The 19,754-nt window shown below is 38.4% G+C and overlaps 3 protein-coding genes across 12 annotated transcripts in view; 1 reads left to right on the top strand and 2 right to left on the bottom strand.

Annotated features, from left to right (window-relative positions):
- Sol1 overlaps positions 1 to 16,707 on the bottom strand; it is a 238,388-nt gene extending 221,681 nt beyond the window's left edge. Inside the window, exon 1 of one of the 4 annotated variants that reach the window (XM_071797777.1) lies at positions 16,482 to 16,707. Coding sequence is in view for 3 of the 4 variants with exons in the window: in XM_071797774.1 (XP_071653875.1) it covers positions 11,603 to 11,689 (87 nt within the window). In the remaining variant the exon portion in view is untranslated. Of the gene's footprint in view, positions 1 to 2,360; positions 3,088 to 11,602; positions 12,019 to 16,481 lie in introns of those variants that run through there. The other 3 variants (XM_071797774.1, XM_071797775.1, XM_071797776.1) reach the window with 3 other exon arrangements.
- Positions 1 to 19,754, top strand: part of M (zona pellucida domain-containing protein miniature) — a 308,803-nt gene that overhangs the window by 265,957 nt on the left and 23,092 nt on the right. For 2 of the 7 annotated variants that reach the window (XM_071797779.1, XM_071797786.1), the window contains exon 1: positions 12,177 to 12,432. The exons of the other annotated variants lie outside the window; for them this stretch is intronic. The gene's annotated coding sequence lies outside the window, so the exon portion shown is untranslated. Of the gene's footprint in view, positions 1 to 12,176; positions 12,433 to 19,754 lie in introns of those variants that run through there. 7 annotated transcript variants of the gene reach the window in all.
- Positions 4,095 to 6,748, bottom strand: LOC139825227 (uncharacterized). Its single transcript, XM_071797790.1, has one exon. It carries the CDS (start codon positions 6,730 to 6,732, stop codon positions 5,416 to 5,418), a length of 1,317 nt encoding a protein of 438 aa, XP_071653891.1. The 5' UTR covers positions 6,733 to 6,748; the 3' UTR covers positions 4,095 to 5,415.

Raw genomic sequence — 19,754 nt, 5'->3', positions numbered from 1 at the left:
GACAACGTATATAATAAAACTTAGCGGCTATAATTCAAAATATTTAAGAAAACGTAAGAGTCAATTTTATAAGCAAAAAGGACCCAATTTAACATAATCTATCATTAATCAGTCATTATAGCTGCTTTTATGCCAGTAGTGTCTTGCTTATTTACCAATCGTACGCAACTAGAATTAGCAAGTTGAGAAAGTATATGACTTCGCCTTGCTCCATCATACGAATCAAGCTCATATCTCCAAGAAATGTAGGTATATCGCAAGCTCTAATGTTTGTAGCGCGTGCGACGGTCGTAAATGCACATGCAACCTTCGAAACATGCATGCCAACGAAATCGGTTTACACGCGTCAGCGTGACTGATAATGCAATCTCCGTATGAGACTACGAGACTACGCGCATAAAAGTGTAAATAAAATCTCGCAGTTTGTAAAAGTGACATTGCTATTTCGAACATTACAACTGTTTTACTTGTCACGTTTCGCTTCTGTCGTTTCGTAAGGTCGAACTATGTATATATAAATGTGTATGTGTGTGTGTGTGTATGTGTGTATCTGAATTGAAATACAGTTATGCCATACACATCCAAAAGGGAATTAGTCGCGAGACATTTTAATGCCATTAGCTCGCAGCGGTTTATCTCGAACCAGGCATGCATATGTTCTATATGTGTATGAAGTCTAATGCGTCACGTAACCTATTCGTGGATATGAGACATCGGGGTAAATTGACACAGCTTTGCCTGACAAGGGGTTAGGATTATTAAGCAATTTCTACACGTTTAATTATGTTCAGTCGTAAATGAAAATACACGCTATAGTCACCTCTTTGTCTTATTGTTAGTAAAAATATTAGCTATATACATGTATTTATACATTATTTAAAACGAACTTAAACGATATCTCCGAAAAATTTGTTGATGCAAAAAATATGAGAGAAGATGTTTTAGGCGAAAGATATATATATCAAAGTAAATTGTGAACTTCGTACCATGTACACCGCGTTTGTAAAGTCAGTCGTGCAACGAGTGTCAGGGCTCATGGTGATCCCCGTCACGTGTTTGAACGCATACGTCGCACGCGTATCGGGCGTACAGGGCGTACACGAATGTCACCCGCTGTCATTCTGTGAACGTCGAATAAATCATTGTCGGCAAGAGATATTCTCTGTTTGCTTGACGGCCGAATCTCTTGCTTTGAAAGCTTAAAACTTGCCAATTCAACGCTACGTATATGGACCGCAATAAAGTATCGAAAGCATGCGTTATTTTATTAAATCGTCAAGGAATAACGAAACCAAAATAACTTCTCGTCATTGAAGAATATGGCACAAAAACTAGAGCCCAAATTTTTGAAAGCATTGATCATAAATTCTTTAAAAAATATGTAATTAAGGTAAATACGGCATACCTGACATACATATTTTACATACAAAAAATATATTTAAGTATTTTAATGGCAAATAGATAAAATTATAATATCACGCGCTACAATATAAAAAATTTGTAAATAACGTTTGTAAATAAGTCAAACATGTTTTAAAGTAAATTGTGCGGTTATTTGAATATAGAAAGTATAAACCTTTCATATAATACAACATATGATTAAAAAATATCGATTTTTTAATAGTTTAAATATCTAAATGTTAAAAAACTCTCTAGTTCCCCGCAATTAAATTATCATGTATACCTATAACTAAAGTGTCGATATTATTAAAAATATAAAATATAGTTTACCTCTCAAATAATATAAATGTTGTTCCATGTATGTTCCACGTATGTGTGATCGATCGAATAATTATAGTCGAATCAATCACACACGATTACTATCTGATAATGCGTGTATATAAAGTCGTAATAACACAGAATATGAAATCGCGGATCTCCATTGTGCTCAGCGTCGCCTATGTACATACTTAGGTATGTAGATTGCGTGCCTCGACACGTGCCATTAATGGCTGATGGCTCCGAAACTCACGCCATTTTCTATCCTTCCGCGCACTCCAATAAAAAGGTCGATTCCTTCGACGCGAAAATGACTGTCGTGCGATAGCAATTCATATTATGTAAATTGTATATAGCATGTTTTTCAACCTATAGTTTTATAATATGAATTTTGCGCAACGTACAATTTTTCTCTCGCGTATGATTAATAATTTATTACGTACCCGTCAGCATCGACATCTTACGCTTGAAAACATTCGCAACAAACGAGATAGCACCATTTGCAAAATTAAATTTGTCTGTCGGTTGTTTCAAATAAGAAATTTTTGTTGCAAGTGTTCCGACACATCTATCTTTATAGATATTTGCCGGTCTTTATTAACGAATTGGATAACGCGTTAATATAGATGCGGAAATGATACCGTTGTTGAGCTCACCATTACGTCAATGCGTCGTCCCTCATGCTTTGGCGTCCGATGCGAACATTCCTCGACGTGCGGACGACTTGTCGACCGAATCCGCGTAAGCTTGCACGTCGCACCAATTCATGATCGATGCACTTCTTCGCAAATACGTCACGTTTCCGAACGGCAAACGACCGGAAATGGGACGCGCTTAGGATGAACGCTTTTCGAACGAAATCGCCACCACGCGAGATCTAGCCCGCCAGTCACATTGAACGATCGCGTTCCTACAAAACGCACGCACAATGCTCGCCTTTCCGATCGTGCACTCTCATTCACGGCCCCTTATATGTAAATCGAAAATTCTGCTCCGATCTCACGATCACGAGAAGATTGTCATCGTTAGATTGAGCCTTTCCAATCTCGAATTAATTATCTCGAGGTGTCACGATGATACATTCATTCTAGCATACAGAAGCAAAAAGGCGCGAGAAGAGATTCATTACACTAATTTTAAGTAAACACGATGTTAGGAAAGCATTTAAGGCTCACGTGTACGCGCGATTTTCCACGCAATGTAAATTCGGCACATCTCGAAAGTACTTATTAATTCCGGACTTAACTTTTAACGAAAAATAGTGAACGTGGTAAAGCCACGCAAAGAAGGGGTTGTTAAGCACAGCTGGCAGGGTGCGATGCACACGACTCTCCAGCGGCAGTTGACGCGACACTAGAGAAAATCGGACTTCGCTTGCCGCCACAGGACTCCGGACGCCTGCGCTCTCCGTTCTCGCCACCACGAGCCACAGGATTTCGCATAAACAGCGCGTTCGCGACCCTGGTATTCCAAGAGATGAATATATGTATATATCATGGACGGTCGAATCGAAAGTTCCTTACACACGATTCGCACCATCGTTTATTTCAACGGTCAGGACGAATTATTTGATTGTCGATTGAAAGTGTTTACTCGGTTTCTCTTTCAAGCAGTTGTTTGAATAGATCTAACAAACATTCGGCGGTTGCTGGATAAGTTTTACTTATATATTTTTGCAACCAGAGAGTCATCCGTTTAGAATTTTTAGATCAATAAAAGTATTGCGAAAAAAATTACCAATTTAGATGGACATTACAAAAGATTGATTCACAGCAAAATTCACATAACGGATGCGGTAGTTAACACATTCCCGCGATTATTTCTACTATAAAAGATTATCGAGTTCTTTATATCACAACGTTAAAGAGAGATGCACATTGCTACGTATAATGAAATCATAACACTATTCTAGATAGACGGCGGCTTCGTGGGCCGTCGAGTGAAAATCAACGAGATAGATCCAAGTTTAATCCGCATTCAGCAAGTTATCACGACTATATAGTCAATTGAGCTATAGTCAACGCAATAACTATTTGCAATCTCTAAATATCTATCTCGTAGACGGTTGGGACAGTTTATGCCGGCAAGTAGGTATATCATTAGTACATCGCGAGGGTGATTATGTGCGCTTTAAATAGCCGGCAATAAAAGGAACTTCCGCTTTAATTCGATATAGCGTCACGGGTCATTAAGTCTGGCTGTTCTTCATCATTTTATCGCCAAGATATACTTCGCGAGTATCATTGGTCTCACGAACGACTTCGCCGTTAAAAAATCTTGTTATATATAAAAAAAATTATTGATTATTATACTATACAAAACTTGGTAATGTCTTTTATAAACGTTCTATATAATTTTTAGAAAATAATCTGCAGTAAGGTTTCGTACAATTTTTATTATGTGTATAAAATCACGTTTTCCTTCAGATTATTTAACAAATTTAAATGAGATACTCAGCTGTTGTTTCTCTAGATAATTATAAGACACTCTCTTTAACATGCGATATGCATAAACCTAAATTAGCAAACCAATTAAAAATCTCTCTCTCTCTCTCTCTCTCTCTCTTATATATATAAATATATATTTTTTATGTAAACGTATAATGCCAATAACATACATTTATTTTAAATACTAGATTTTCCTTTTCTCACCCTTCCTTTTTTAGCTGACTGCTCTAAAGTTTATTACGCAGCGTAATCCCTTTTTCTTTTCACGACAAAGTTAGTTCAAGAGACATTGATGTAATACGGAATAATGGTTTCGTTTAAGTTTGCAAAGTGCTATGTCACACGACGGTTTTAACCATAAAATTAGTTTTTTGAATGACCGTGCGTTGAATAAATATTAATATAATCGAAGAAAGACACACATATATATGTATGTATGTATAAGGCAATCGAAGGAAAATAATTATTCTCTTTAATGAACTAAATATGCAATACTCGACTATAGAGAAAAAAATTGCAAAATTATATTTAAATAAAAATGGAACGTAGTACTCTACTTATTTTACTAATACATTAATGAATATGCAGTTGAAGAAAAACTCTCAAGAAGGAGAAACGAGACGTAATGATGGCACTTGAAAAATGAGTAAAATAAAATTCCCATGGGAAAGCTTTTATACGTCCATTTGCATCAGAAACATTTCTCCATCATCAATTATAACTGAAAAGCAGAGATTCCAATATTTCTTTGCCCATCCAATATATGTTTCAATGTCAAACTATCTCGAGACCTAAGATCTTTTATATTTTTGACGTACATACATTACTTCTCTCGAGATACTTTTCATAGAAAAATAGATTTTAATTTCATAACTGAAAAGTCACATATAAATATTCTTCTATATTATGCATAAAATGAAAATGTGTGTCAACAATAAGTAATTTCTTCAAGTAATTAATTGGCCCAATAAACGATTACCTAAAAGATAAAGAAAAAAAATTTATATATAATAAACTTAACATGTTGCATGTATAAAATCCTTCATTCTAATTGAACGGGCACATTTCTTCTCAATAATATAACGATACGATTCTCGAAACTTACGAGCAATCAAAAATTGTAAATAAAGCACCGACGCGCGACGATAGGTTCGTACTTGGCACGATTCCAATCTTTTATCACAGATCGTAAAGCAGATACCAACGACCACACGCTTCTGAATATGTCGTATCTCACAGTCTACGAAAATTACAGATTCGGCGGATATTCGGGCAGACGATTCTTGATTTCATGTATAATCTCAAAGATACGCGACTTATACGCCGGCTCCTTCTCGAATTGATAGCGCACGAGTTCCGCTCGTCCGTCCCCGTACAAAGCTTGCTCAAGTTTTTCGGTCGAGTTGCAGAAATCCGTAGTTGCCTCACTGGATAATAGCATTATTTGCAGATTGAGCGCAGCATAAACAAGTGCTATGTCTTGCGCCTCTGTGTAACTCTTCCGGAATGCCGTCCAGGATAAATAATTCTCCACATCGAGACCTTCCTCTGCCAGACCCTGAGCGAATGAATCGTGATAAATTCTGGCAAAAAAATCAAAATGACGATCTCTAATATTTCGATCAGTGATTAAATACAGACAGCATACAAAATCGATAGCCGGAGGACAATAACGAAGAAACTGCCAGTCTATTATGTAACAGCCATTTGTATTGCCGGCCAAATCATGTCGGAACATTATATTGTTTGCCCAAATGTCGCGATGACAAATAACATTTCTATGCTCCCTCGATGGAGCCAATAATCGTGAAATTTTTCGAGACCATTCAGTAATTCGTCGCTTAACAACAATCTTCTCCTTATCGTCAAATTCTTCGATAAGATCGATCGCAGCACAGAGGCCTGTAACACCGGAGGTGAGGAGTTTTTCCGATCTGTCGTCCTCGTCCACAAAGAGTACCTCGTTCAGCAGTTGTCCATAAAGATCGGAGATGGTCCGACCGCTCTCCCGACGAAGTCTCTCGTCCAGCAGCAAAGACCTCGAGTGGAGCCTTGAAAGAGTTCTCAGTAGCCAAACGCAGTGCTCTTTGTCGAACGGCACGTATTTGTTCAACGTAGCATAACCATCTATCGACGCATCCTCTAGAACGATTATGAGGTTTCGTTTGCAAAGGTAACACTCTACCGTCCACTTTGGGGGTCCACCCGCACCCATCCGCGGCATCAAATCCGTATAAACGGTGATCTCTTTGTTGAACGTGTCAAATCGTTGCAAAAATTCGAACTGCGAACTGTGATCCGGCGGTGGAGCTTTGGCGAAGAACTGCAAACTTTGCATTTTGCCGTCAATCCGCGCCATAATGCGAAGATGATAATATTGGCCGAGGAAACCGTCCGTTCTGTCAAGAGGCTCCAACTTCCAGTCGACAAGTCGAGAGTTATCACTACCAAATTTACGTTCCAATATTTTATTAATGTCACAATCGTTCAAAAGAGACGTTTCCTGACGATTCTGCGAAGAAATCGATAATACGGAGCACGTCTTGTCGACATTTATCGCCGCCATACCGTATCGCCGCGCTTGTCTGGTCTATTAGGCAACATTGACGACTGTACACCGAATTTATATCGTACCTAACTCTCACGTGATCGTAACAGAAAATAAAGTTGTTTTCATAAACTTAGCGAGAGATACCTCCGCAAATATTTAACATACTATCTTCGTACAAAAGTTTATAGATTGCAAATAGACAGCTCGGCAGACATCAGTTGACACAGTAATAAATATCTCAAACGGATTGATATAATTTATGTGTCAACACTATAAATCTGTCCGATATACTTTAGCAATGTGATGAGAAAACGAATTATATGATAATGTGCCGTTCCGAGCAAATAACATTCGTATATCGCGATAACGTGTCTGCGTACCGGAAATTTACTGACGCCACTGCACCGAGTGCGGTCGACTCGAGAAAAATGTTGTGGGATGAAGCCCGAATACTTGCGGCTTACAGTATTTATCTTGAGATGTACCTCGCGCCACGGCGAACAGTTGTTATGGTAATTAATTATCAGTGGATTTCTGGATTTTATGGAAATATGCGAATTTAAAATCATGGAGATATTTGCATATTGCGGTTATAATCGACTCATCGAGTAACAAACTTTAGATTATATGTAGTTTCACTATCGTCGAAACATCGAAAACGCAACTTTAGATTATTACGTGTATGCGCGCATACATACATATATTATTGTTAACAATTAATCCGCACGAAACTTGCACGACCACTAATTAACGTCAACGACGCGCCAGCTAAACAGGTTTGGGAAAATAGATCTGTTAACGTTAATTATGTGTGTTACATAACCCGCTAAAGTATATACATATATACACACACCGCTTAATAAAATTACACGCGGCTCGATTTCATCGCCGCGTGTAATCGGTAACGCGTGACGTATATTGTACGTATACTTACGCATGATTGTTTTGCGACTGAAGGATGGAGGAAGGAACGAGAGGATATAAGCATAATAGGCCAGGCAAAGAAACCGTTAAAGTCCGTCGGGTGCTATAAAACAATTCGAAGGAGAAACTTGATGAGCCTCATCGTAACCGTCAAAATTTATTCCTTACTGTGAACGTATCTAACTTCTCGAAAGCAACTATTAATGGGGTCACACACACTATATAGCCCCCTCCCCTTTCGGGTTCGTTACTTTACGGTACCAAAGGTAATTCGATTAACTGCGTCCTGAAGCTAGGAACGGAGACGAGCCCGCTAATATCAATGTATATGATAGAGAAACCAATTTTAATTTACCTCTAATAAGGTTTTTCTCACAGCGTACGGTTTTCGCCTACCATAAAATTGTCCTCAATTTTACTGCGACAAAGAGTAAAAAATTTAATCAGAAATTACATTTTTAAATATTGTTGGCCAAATAATTATATATATTAAACTATAATTAATTTTGTCTAATGCTTTAAAAACTGTTTTAATAGCAAGAATGTGTATTCCCAAAAAATCCCAAAACGTTATAACTTTTTTAAAGTTTTATGATTTCAACGTTGTTAAGAGATTAAATTCGCTTCAAGTCTCTCTTGCTTGAAAAATTGTACATTACATCGTATAAATAAATAATGACAAAAAACAGGTCACGAGAAGTCTCTAATTGCTGGTCGTCACCCAGTGCCACGAAAACGTCGTCAACATTTTCCTTTTTCTGAGCGAACGGCTATGTAGAGCCCAGCAAAAGTGGAATTCTCATTAATTGACGTAGTACTAATTAGACTTTTAATTAACGAGTCGGAAATAAACAACGATTTGCCAACAGATGTCACATTGCTCGTATCTCTAATGATTTAACTATCTATAGTAGAAGTAATGTCGACGCCCATTAATGCACATAAATTTGCGCAGTCTTCAGTAGTGATTAGCAATTCGTGGAAAGTCGCCCTCTTTCATCTCCACCTTTAATACTAATTGTAAGTAGTTAACATGATTCGCTTGCACAGCAAATCTCCTTTTTCGAACAACCCAAATTATATTTTTTCCAAATTGCACTGTAATAAAATGCGCTTTCGTGAGAAAAGTATATATACCGATGCACCAAGCTCTGCATTCATATTCGATCATAAATTTAAAACTCACGTCGCCTACGATTATACCTCCGTCCTAGACAAAGTTCCGCGAGTTTTATATCGATCTAATGGATACTACTGTCTATTATTTATTCGATTGCATCGTCCTTCACATCTACACGAACATGTAATCACGCTGTCTAAGAAACGCTTGCTTTAAAATATGCAAAGACTCTTTCAGATAACTGATCTATCGCCGTGATAAAGCGATGTCGGGTGGTACGTTATATGTTTAATGGTCTAGCGTTTAAGCGTCGAAAGCTACGACGACGATTGTTCGCATATCATACAGAAGAGTGCAACGTTAAATCCCCGGTGTTATTCCCGCGACATGTATAAACGGCGGTAAAGAAAAATTTCTTTCTGACAAACGTCGCCGGGGCTGAAGTCGGCGCACTTTCCGAGTCTTGAGTTTCAAAGATCTCGCGACATTTCGCATGAAACTCGATGCCGAGTTGCGAGCCGAGAACGGAAATTTATACGTGTCTGTATACGTGCACCTTCCCCTTCCCCTTCCCCTCCCTCTGCCTCTCCCTCTCTTTTTCCGTGGCATTTCCTTTTGAGTATTCAGAAGTAAAGCAATCCCGGTATCAACCTCACTTCCACGATATCATACGGCATACGGTAAAGAAAACAGAAATGCCTAGGGACGCAAGAGATGTCCAAGCACAAATAGCTTGGAAAAACACGAGATGCAATTGTTTCGATCAAATGTAAAAAAAAATGTGTTTAAATCTTAAATTGCTATTAAAGGTGTAAAAATTATTATGCATTGTTGATAGCGTATTCGTATTAGCTACCAATATCGATAATAAACATAAGCTATTTGCAAATCTGAAGATTTTTGCACAATATTAAGAATCTCTGCGGCGACGCTTGAGAAAAATATTCGCGACGAATACAAGATAATTTTAAAGGCATCGAATTTATAAACTAGGCGATCGATGCGATACTATTAAGTCTTAAAAGCAATTTTATGATAATATCTGTACTTTATTTTTATGTACATAAAATCCTTTTTACTGATCTGAGGAATAAATCCTGATAGTAAACACTGTACTCCTCTCAGCATGCAATAAGAGAGAGAGAGAGAGAGAGAAAAAAATAGAAAAGATATCGTCTCAAAGACTAAAACTATTTAGTTTTAAAGATAAAAATTTTTTATATAAAATATTCTCTAAGTATACTGTATAATAAAAACAACAGAGTATCTCGCATTGCTAATACCAAACTTTCAATACAAAATAAAATATAGCAATAATAAATTGCCTGTCAATTAGATTAGATACGCATGAATCGCAAAATAATTCTTTTAGTTCTTACAGATTAAAAGTGGCCCACGTTAAATTTATTTTGAATAATATAAATGTTACAGGATTTCCTTGTCAAGGTAGAAAAATATTTATCGTGCCGCAACAAAAATAATTCATTGATAAAAAACTTTGTGTATCGTAGTCTGTAAATCGGGTACGCGCGATACCACGCGGTTTACGGCACCATATATACTTTCATTTTACCTGTTGTGCTCCCGGACAAATCCTATACATTGTCAATATTGTTACCCGTTTATCCAATGTTTGAAAACACCACGCAGCATGCTAATATTAATTGGCACGTGCGTTAGCGTATTCTGTCCTATATGTCAAATGTTCATTTATCGTGTCTTCGAAACTTGCTTTAATTTTAATCAAGCGTGAGCAAAACTTTGAGCGAACTTTAAACGCGCATAAAATTCCATACAATGGACGTCTTCCAGTTCCAGGTTCGAAAACAAGAAACAGTCAAGTCGCGGCATTTTTTGCTTGAATAAAATCACGTAGACTCGTTATTCGTTTAATAAAACTACGATAGCAATGGTAGTAGAAATAACGTCAATAAGAAAATAAAACGGAGTAAACACGTTTTTCATATGCTACAAATTAATTTTTTGCTAATGATTTTTTTATTCATCTTCCATCTGTATTTTTTGTCTCGAAATGAAAATGTGGGTATACAATTTATTGTTAGAGAGCTTCTCGTTCCAATCTATCAGGTGTCAGGGGTCAGGGGTCAGGTGTCAGAATGAGATGGTTCCGACTATAGAAATCCCTGGTTTTGCTCGATCGAGCAAATCTCATGTCGGGATAATCGATTTGGACTCTATTCGGTCGACCGTACCAGTGATTAGCAGTCATTGGCACGACGTGACGTTTGTCCTCCTCGTGTATCCTCGCCCAAATGAAACTCGGCTTCGTGCGATCACATCGCGGTTTACTCGGATCGAAGGGAATTACGTCGTCTCCGTGCAAACGATCATACGCCGATCTCGCGCCGGCGACGCCGATTCGACGTCTCTCCTCTCGCTTGCGATTATCGAAATACGTCGTCGAGTGTCGCTCGGTCGATGGCTCTGCCTTATTATTAATTTATCACCTTATATCCACATTTATTAACTTCATATAATTCATTTACACACATGTAGCCTTTTACACGTATATAAAGTTTTAAATAAATGTTTCAAGTATGATTTTAATAACCCGTGGATCCCTCTATCGTGTACGAATCCATCCTATATCATTTTTCATTTTTTACATAATATAATGAAACAACAAATCAACGAACATATATGTTTTCTAAGATGTCTCTAAAAGTTTGAAAGCTAGATATAGCCTTCGTTGTCGATACATATGGCATAAATATAAATACGGAGGTTTATTCTCTACGACTCTGCGTAGTCTGCGTTATATTGTGGTATGCCGTAATGCTCCGTAACGAGTTACGAGAGATGAAAAAATCGTTAACTTACCACACTCGAACGTTTCATCTCGTTCCGGATGCTAGCTTCCCATCCCCGCATACGCATCCACGGAGTAATGAATTCGGTGCGATACATACTCCAACTCGAACTCCAACCTCCAACGTCCGGGTCCGCTGACAATTTACACTCGGGATATTGCCGAAACGCTCTACATCTACGTAAATAACCAACTTTGGACTTTGGATGTGACTATGTGACATCGCGCACTTTTTGCGAAATAAACGCGAAACATTAAACGAAACATGAAACGCGAGACGCGCACGGACCGCGGGCCGCGGAATGCCAAGTTGCGGACTAATTACTGTAATCGGAAACGGGAACTATACAAAAAAGAATTTCTCGGACAGTTTAGCGCGCTCGTTTGAAAGAAGCGTGCCGACACGACGCGACGACGCAACCGCGACGGTGCGCCGAGTCAGCCGAGTGTGGCCGAGTGCCGATGACGACGACGACGGCGACTGGCGACATCCAGGAAACGCCATCTCGCGAAATAAGCAGCAAGCATGGGATATATTAGTTCAAAGAGTTGGTGTCACGCGGCGCTACCAGTGCACTACCATACCTTGTGCCTTGTGTTGTGCTTATGCCTCGTATATCGAGAAAAATCGAAAAAGTTTATTATTTACGAAGATTAGAGCGTTTCGGCAATATCACGAGTGTAAATTGTCAACAGACGTCGAGACAGACGTTGAAGGTTGGAGTATGTATCGCATCGAATTCATTACTCCGTGGATGCGTATATCGTATATCGTATATCGTATATGCGGGGATGAGAAGCTAGCATCTAGCATCCGGAACGAGATGAAACGTCGAGTGTGGTAAGTTTACGATTTTTTCATCTCGTTACGAAGCATTACGGCGTACCACAATAATACAGAGTCGTAAAGAATAAGACAGCAAATGCTTTCACAATCACATAAAAATAATAGAAATAAAGAATGAGATTTAATTTGGTCTAGATAAAGAGAGACTAACGTGTGTTTAATGAATGAAAAAAGGAGCTCTATCTTTTCGGTGTATGCATCGTGTACTATACAGTTAAAATTAATTTAAAATTAAAATTAAAATTAAAATGAGAAAGAGAGAGAGAGAAGAGGAAGACAGTAAAAATTTTCAAAATTTCTATTTACTTAGTTATATACCGAAAGAATTAATATAATTGAATTATAATATAATTTTCCAATGACAGGCATATTAGAAAATATAAAATAAACAAAATACATAATTTTCAAATTTCCATACATACAATCAACGTTATCAATCGCATTTAACTAGATATTAGAGAAAATATTGTCGTAAATTATTATCATTCATGACTCACGTAAGCACTACGATGATTGTGTACAAATGCCTGATATGCGTAAAAGATGCATGGAATTAAAAAGATTTCAATCTCTAATTTAAATTCGCAAAATCAAGAATATACGAATTAAAAAATCCCGCGATTCAACATAGACACACACCTCGTACATTCTAAACTCTTATCGCAAAAGGGTAGGTAGGTAATAGGTATACTCTAAAGGTGCAACGCGCCTTTTTCACTCGCTGTCGTTTCCGAGTAAAATGTTGCCCTTGGTAACATCTACGGTCCACGGTAACGTCAGCCTGCACTTACGAATCTCAAGCGCTCTGCTCTCTGCTTACATTCTTTACTTATTTAACCAAACCTTTTACATATACGTACCGTATCGTATCGTTTTTATTCCTGTTTAATTTCACGTTTTTTCTCGTCTTTGTTTCGGTTCTTTTATATAGAGGATTTTATTAACTTTCATAATAAACTATACAGTTGCCAATTTTTTGTATTGACTTAATTTTTAGATAAGATTGAAAAATATATATTTAAATTTACGAAAAATGGGAAGGGTAAATAAATGGAAGCGTTGGTTATACGGAATACCGGAAATACTAATCAATAACAATAGCCGTGCTTTTTGTTAAAATAAAACTTCCGTTGCTACCGTCAGAACGTTACGCTTTTAAAGATTCACCGGTCTGTTAACGAAAGGCAGGAAATAATCGGATTCACAGCGAAGATTCTCTAGAGTATACGGATCATGCCATTCCGTTTTTCTTAATGAAATGGCTATAACAACGATTATACGTAAATAACTTAGAAATAACTTATATATATATATATATATATATATATATATATATATATATATATATATAACAAATTAACCATGCAGCGAATTTAAAAATTTAATTATGTATCAATTGTTTCGTGTCTTCTTTTATTCTTTATAGTATACAATTACAATAGCTTTCCTACATTTTTCAGTTGTAATACCTACAATGTATCCTTCATTAGCTTTTTTACAGCTTTCATTACGTCGTTAACAAAAATCAATAAAGAGTATAGTGCGCAACGATCTTCGTAACAGAATTGAATTTCCACGTAAATTATATTTTATGGACCTATTAAAGCAACACTTTACGCAACAATGTAACGATATTAATGATTAAAATCAACGTCGTAACGTTTAAAAGCGTCTCTTGCTTCGTAAAACTACAACAAAAGCTTTGATACTCGATTAAAGAGCATTTGCTTAATTTGCGTGTATAGCTGCTGTTCTTTTTGTCACGTTCGTTACGTTGCCGCATCGAAACGAGACAGATCTAATCAAGTCAAACTGAGCGCGCGGTGCGGTTAATTACCTAATGAAGTTAGTATGAACAATCATCGGGATTGCGCGGAATCGACAAAATTCCTGAGTTTTATCACGTTTTATCGTTCGTCAAATTTCGTTTTTAAATTGATTTGTAATATTTTTTTATGTAATAACTAATACCATATTCGAAGCCTTTGAAATCATATATAAAATATCTTTGGGTAGAACCTCGTTGTAGCGCAGCTAATACTGTGCACTTTTACAGATTGTTTTCTCAAAATTGTTAAAAAATCTTTCGTGAAATTGCTTCCTGCTTTAACTAAATTCGATTCTAATAAAATATAAGAAAAAGAAAGATAAAGAGAGGGAGAATGGGATGACTGTTTTACGTCGGCGAATCTTTCGCATTTATCTCTAGCGACCAAAAAGGAAATCTCGACCGTCGCGGTCGTATCGCTGTGCGAATCGTGCGAAATCCTCCTAAAAATCTCGACTGAGATAGCCTAGAACGGATAGAACACAAGTACACCTCGCACTACGCTAACGCTACCTGAGTACTCCGGCCGTATTCCAGATATGTGATAAAATCTCTGTAAGCCATCTTACCGAAATTCTACCGAAAAATATGCGCGATTTAATTCTACGATAATAAAAATAGATAGGAGAACTCGATAAATTCGAAAGTACCTATCTTTGATCGTATAGTTGAAGAAATTGACCTGCGGAGCAAAAGAGTCGCTGAAAGGCGAGTAAACTACAGCCGAAGCATATGCGGTTCATACGACGACACAAGATAGAGCTTAATCAGGTTCGACTAGTTGGCAGGTGCGAGCGTCACGCTTGCAAGAATAAGGAACAAGTGGTATCTCCAAGAAACTACGTGGTTCTGCTATCTTGTACTCGAAGCAAGAAACATAAATCCGGATCGATACCAGACATCTAGCAAAATGTTGTCTCGGTGGCTTTCCGCTTCATATTTAGAGATATTACAAAGCTTTTTTTTATATCATCATACGCTGTCTAATTCAAACAGGAATGAATTTCTAGCTTAGTTTGACTCGATTTTAGAATTCCATCGATGTTCGTACGGCCTTTCAAGAAAAATTCCAGCAATGCTCGTGTCGATTGATCGTCCGGGCTCGCGTAAGTAAACTAATCTTTTACTGTTATGCCAGACAAGACGTATCCGGAGATTTTTACCGCATTTGTGCCGCGACTGCGCCTATATTTACTGTGGTTCACGTTCCAAAGAGGAACGTCTCTTTCTCACTTTTTCTCTCTCACTCCTTTCTCACCCCCTCGCCCCTCTCCCCTCCTCTCTCTCTCTTTCTCTCTCATGGAAAGTAGAGACCCCATGGAACAGTGCATAGACTCGGGTCCTCGTTACGATCGGCCTATACGACCGATGTTGAATCGTTCGAGGCGTTCGCGTTCGTGTTAATGGCAACGTGTCTCTCCGGTATACCGTTAAAGCCTCTGCGATGCTCACTGAACCTAATTAATGACGCGTTCACGTTACGCCGGATACACCACTAGGCCTATAAGTGACCAGCCGTGAGCCATCGAGGATGGCGCTCTCAAATACGCGCACGTGCTGCCGCTCAACATCCGTCTTACTAGCTGTCACACTATTACCCACCGCACTTCAACTACTTAGTAGATGGCCGTGAATAGATGGGCGGTAGACAGCCGGCACGTGCGAGCGCACGATGAGCGCATAGATCGTTCGCGCTCATCTGTATACACACGTATAATTATCTCCCCTTCTTGTACTCGATCCGAGCCCGAGATCTCGTCGCGCCGCGCCTCGCGCCCCGATCATCTTTTTCTCGCCGGAATTGCTCATCCGCGACGTCTACGAGCGGCATAAATCAAACTTACGTGCTCATTCTTCGATCGAGTTGCGAATAACATCGAGTAGTCGTTGTAATCACATCGATTCCCAACTCAGAATATGATTAAGTATTTGTGTACTTGTATTTAATTACGCGGAGGAGGAGGGGGAGGGGGCGGGGTGCAATGTAGCGCGCAATAATCGGTTCCGCTCGAGTAATGATTTATGTTCCTCGCGTGCGTACACAGAATGTCGTAGCACAAGTTGTTTGTTACATTCGCGAAATGGGAGAGGCATATACGTAAAAAATACAACACGTTGAAACCTAGCCAGTTCCTGGGGAACTGACAACACGTGTGTTGACTCTATCCAAAATACGTGTAAGTCTTTCAACTACTAATTTATTTAGCACCATTACCTGGGATACGGTAGCCGTTTGCCAACTGGGATTCCAGCACGCATAATCACTGTGTACGTGCGCCAGAATGGCTCCTCTCGTAATGCCGAGACAGCCAGACAGCTGCGTCTTGAGGAACGCGGTGTCAGGGGTCCGGGTCGAGGCGTGGTGCGGCGCGGTGTTCCGTGTAAGTTGCGTGTAGAAAAGCCGTTGCTCCAAGTTACCTCGCGCGCGTCTCAGGGCGTAGTCTTTTCTTTCATCTTTTATCTTTCACGCGGCTACGGACGGCTCGTATGGCGACGATGCGACAACGACAATCGCGGAATCACTCGGTTAATGCTTAGTTAAGTAATGGGCAGCGCGCGAACTCACGAGCTGAACAAATAATAGGCTACCACTCGATGTGATGACGATGGTGTCAAATCCTTCTTTTCTTCCTTGTCCTCTCACGTAACGGACTACCTTGGCCGTCTCGAGACGACTAATTCAACTCTATCCCGGAAACTCTACCCCGGAGGATGCATTCTATACTTACTCGAACCAAGTATACCCGCCGCGACGTATATAGGTACCCGCTGAATACTCCATCGAAAGCGATCTTGGATTCAGCGAAGACCTTTGATCTCCTTCATCCCCGCGGTACACTCCACGATAAGCGCAAGATTCTGCGGAAGCTAGTTTATTCCAAGTAGCATCCACTTTTTAATTATTACATTAAAAAATGCGCAACTACGCAGAATCGATAGTTCTACCGCGAGTAATATAATTGACATTTATTTCTTGACTGTGTTTACTCATAGGGAATCATCGTAATAATATGTTATACTTGTTTTCAGTGATATTTTTCTATGCAACTTAAAAGAATAATTTGAAGAAAAAAAATTGTGAGAATACAGCGAGTATTTCAAATAAATTTTTAAATATATCACACATTCTTTCACCGTCTGTTAATTAATAATTGTGAAATTGTTTCCATTTTTACGCACAGTAAAAACTTGCTCATAAACTTTAATAAGTATCAGCGGCAATTACTACAAGTATATGTTAAACATGCATGTATAAATATTAGAACACCATTAATTACATGCGATATTGCTAATGTTAGAGAATGCTCATTTACGTGAAAGCAGAGAAGCAGATAATTACAAATTCTAATGCAAGGTCATTGTGAGTACCTATACGTATAGACGTATACAGGACCGCGTTCGATTTACCATTGACATTTTATTCGACATACGAATCAATGCCAATTGCGTAGCACATATAATGTATCTTAATTTATAGCTGTTTTTAAAGCTTAATTTTGATTGATAAGATTATATATAACCATTATATAAATTACACAATTTAAAACATATATCTTCAAAATTAACAGAAACTATCTGCACATACAAAATTGAGAGACTTGTGAATTCCTATAAGACAAGAAAAATAATTGTGCTCTCTGATGTAAGCCTCACAGTCACTGTCTTAATTTTTGCGATAATTCTTATCTTTCATTCATATAAAATACGTGACAATGCGACCTTGACGCTGCATTTCGTTTTGAAATCTTCTGAAGTAATTTCGATCTTTTTTCTTCTCTCTCTTTCTCTCGCTCTCTCGCTCTCTCTCTCTCTCTCTCTCTCTCTCTCTCTCTCTCTGTATCTATCTATCTTTCTATCGCTTTCTATTTGTCTTCACTTCTCTTCGCGGAACCTCGTTGATCTGCACCAATAATCGCAATATCCGTACGCGCGATATGATGCGTATCACCATTCTATCAGTCCGCCTAGAAACTAGCTGAAAAGCCGAGTGTCTGAAGTGAAATACAACTCGCGTGCTAACGCATTAATGTCCGGAATGGTTTGAATGGATTGCCATCATGAGTATGATGGCATTGATACTCTCGCACGAGGGATGTATTTGTAACATATTTTACCGACTTTTTGCGAGCTATTGCGCGAAAAGGTCAACAGTTTTTCGCGAGATATTGATTCTTTAGACATCTTGAAATTTTGATTTATTCTAAACGTCGCAAAATTGCTAAAGTATCAAATCATTTACTATTTATATGACATAATATTTAATTGCTTGCTTTCAACAATATTAATGTGCTCAAAGTGAGGAATAAACATTTTTCAAATAAACATTTATATAGCGTCCGCTGTATATTTGCTCTAGCCAACACTTGGGTAAGTGCTATTGCTAATCGCGCGATTTGTCTGGTTCTTCATGAACTCGATGCACAACAACGCGGCTCACGTCAGCCGGCAGTATCTGCGGCATATGCACCACTTTCGAACTTTTGACCTGAAAACGAAGAGTACGGTCGCATGGGGAGCACGTAGCCGTAAGTTAGCACGAGGTCTGTGGTAGAGAGACGCCACTGAATCTCGCTCAAAGTTCAGAGGTACTCGCGCGACCCCCAGGGCAAAGGTATCAAGCAAATAAGTATCTGTATGCACCTGAAATTCAACCGAGATCTCAGCAAGCCTCGCCACCGATTTCTTCATTGTCGAATGCCTCACTGTAAAATTGCGCTTAAATCTATGATAAATTTAAACTAATAATTACACATATTACTTCTTCCAAATTAATAGAAGCATTTAAAAAGTAATTTTCAAGAGGCTCAAAGATTATGTGATTGTTAAACTATAGCATTGATCAGGCAATAATTGTAACTATCGAGAATATTGAATTTATTCTACCTCCAAACGTAAAATAAAATTTGTAACAAGAAGAAGCGAGATTTTTAATTTGATTCTAAACTTAAAACGTTTCTATTCCAAATCATAGGAATGACACTGATTATTCTTATTAAACTACACTCTGCACAATTAACATACAACACATCGCGCAGCATTAATTATCTAAATCGCCTCTGACAAAATAGGTTGCTTTTTAATTAGCTGTGGTCATTGATATGCACCTGACAGCGTTAAGAACATTCGCCGATACAAGAGGACAAGACAATGGCTGGCGACCCTGTTTCGTGACGTGCGCTCGAAAATGCGCATCACGTGCGCCCGGACGCGAAGTCTGTGGCTACTAGCGCATCTGAAGGTTTGGAGGTATTAATAAGATCACCGAAAGAAAGCCAAAGATGAAACAGCGTCGATGCTCTTTTTTGCGTCAAGTCATTCCTTTCATTACTATTTAAAACGATGGATAGTTAAGATAATATAAAATAGCTTCATATAATTATCACGAATACGAAAGAGACGGAAATCTTCTGGGCCGATTTCACAGTTTCCGATTAACTTGATTCTCCGATCAAACTCACTCTTCATCTCTTTATAATTGTCTCCCCGT

The sequence above is a fragment of the Temnothorax longispinosus genome, chromosome 2, assembly GCF_030848805.1.
Source record: "Temnothorax longispinosus isolate EJ_2023e chromosome 2, Tlon_JGU_v1, whole genome shotgun sequence".
Lineage (NCBI taxonomy): Eukaryota > Metazoa > Arthropoda > Insecta > Hymenoptera > Formicidae > Temnothorax > Temnothorax longispinosus.
Note: the sequence above shows the minus strand (reverse complement) of the source record. Positions and strands in the feature narration are given on the sequence as shown.

Bases quoted from the DNA above. Each gene is read 5' to 3' on its own strand.
- LOC139825227 (XM_071797790.1), bottom strand. From the start codon at position 6,732: ATGGCGGCGATAAATGTCGACAAGACGTGCTCCGTATTATCGATTTCT.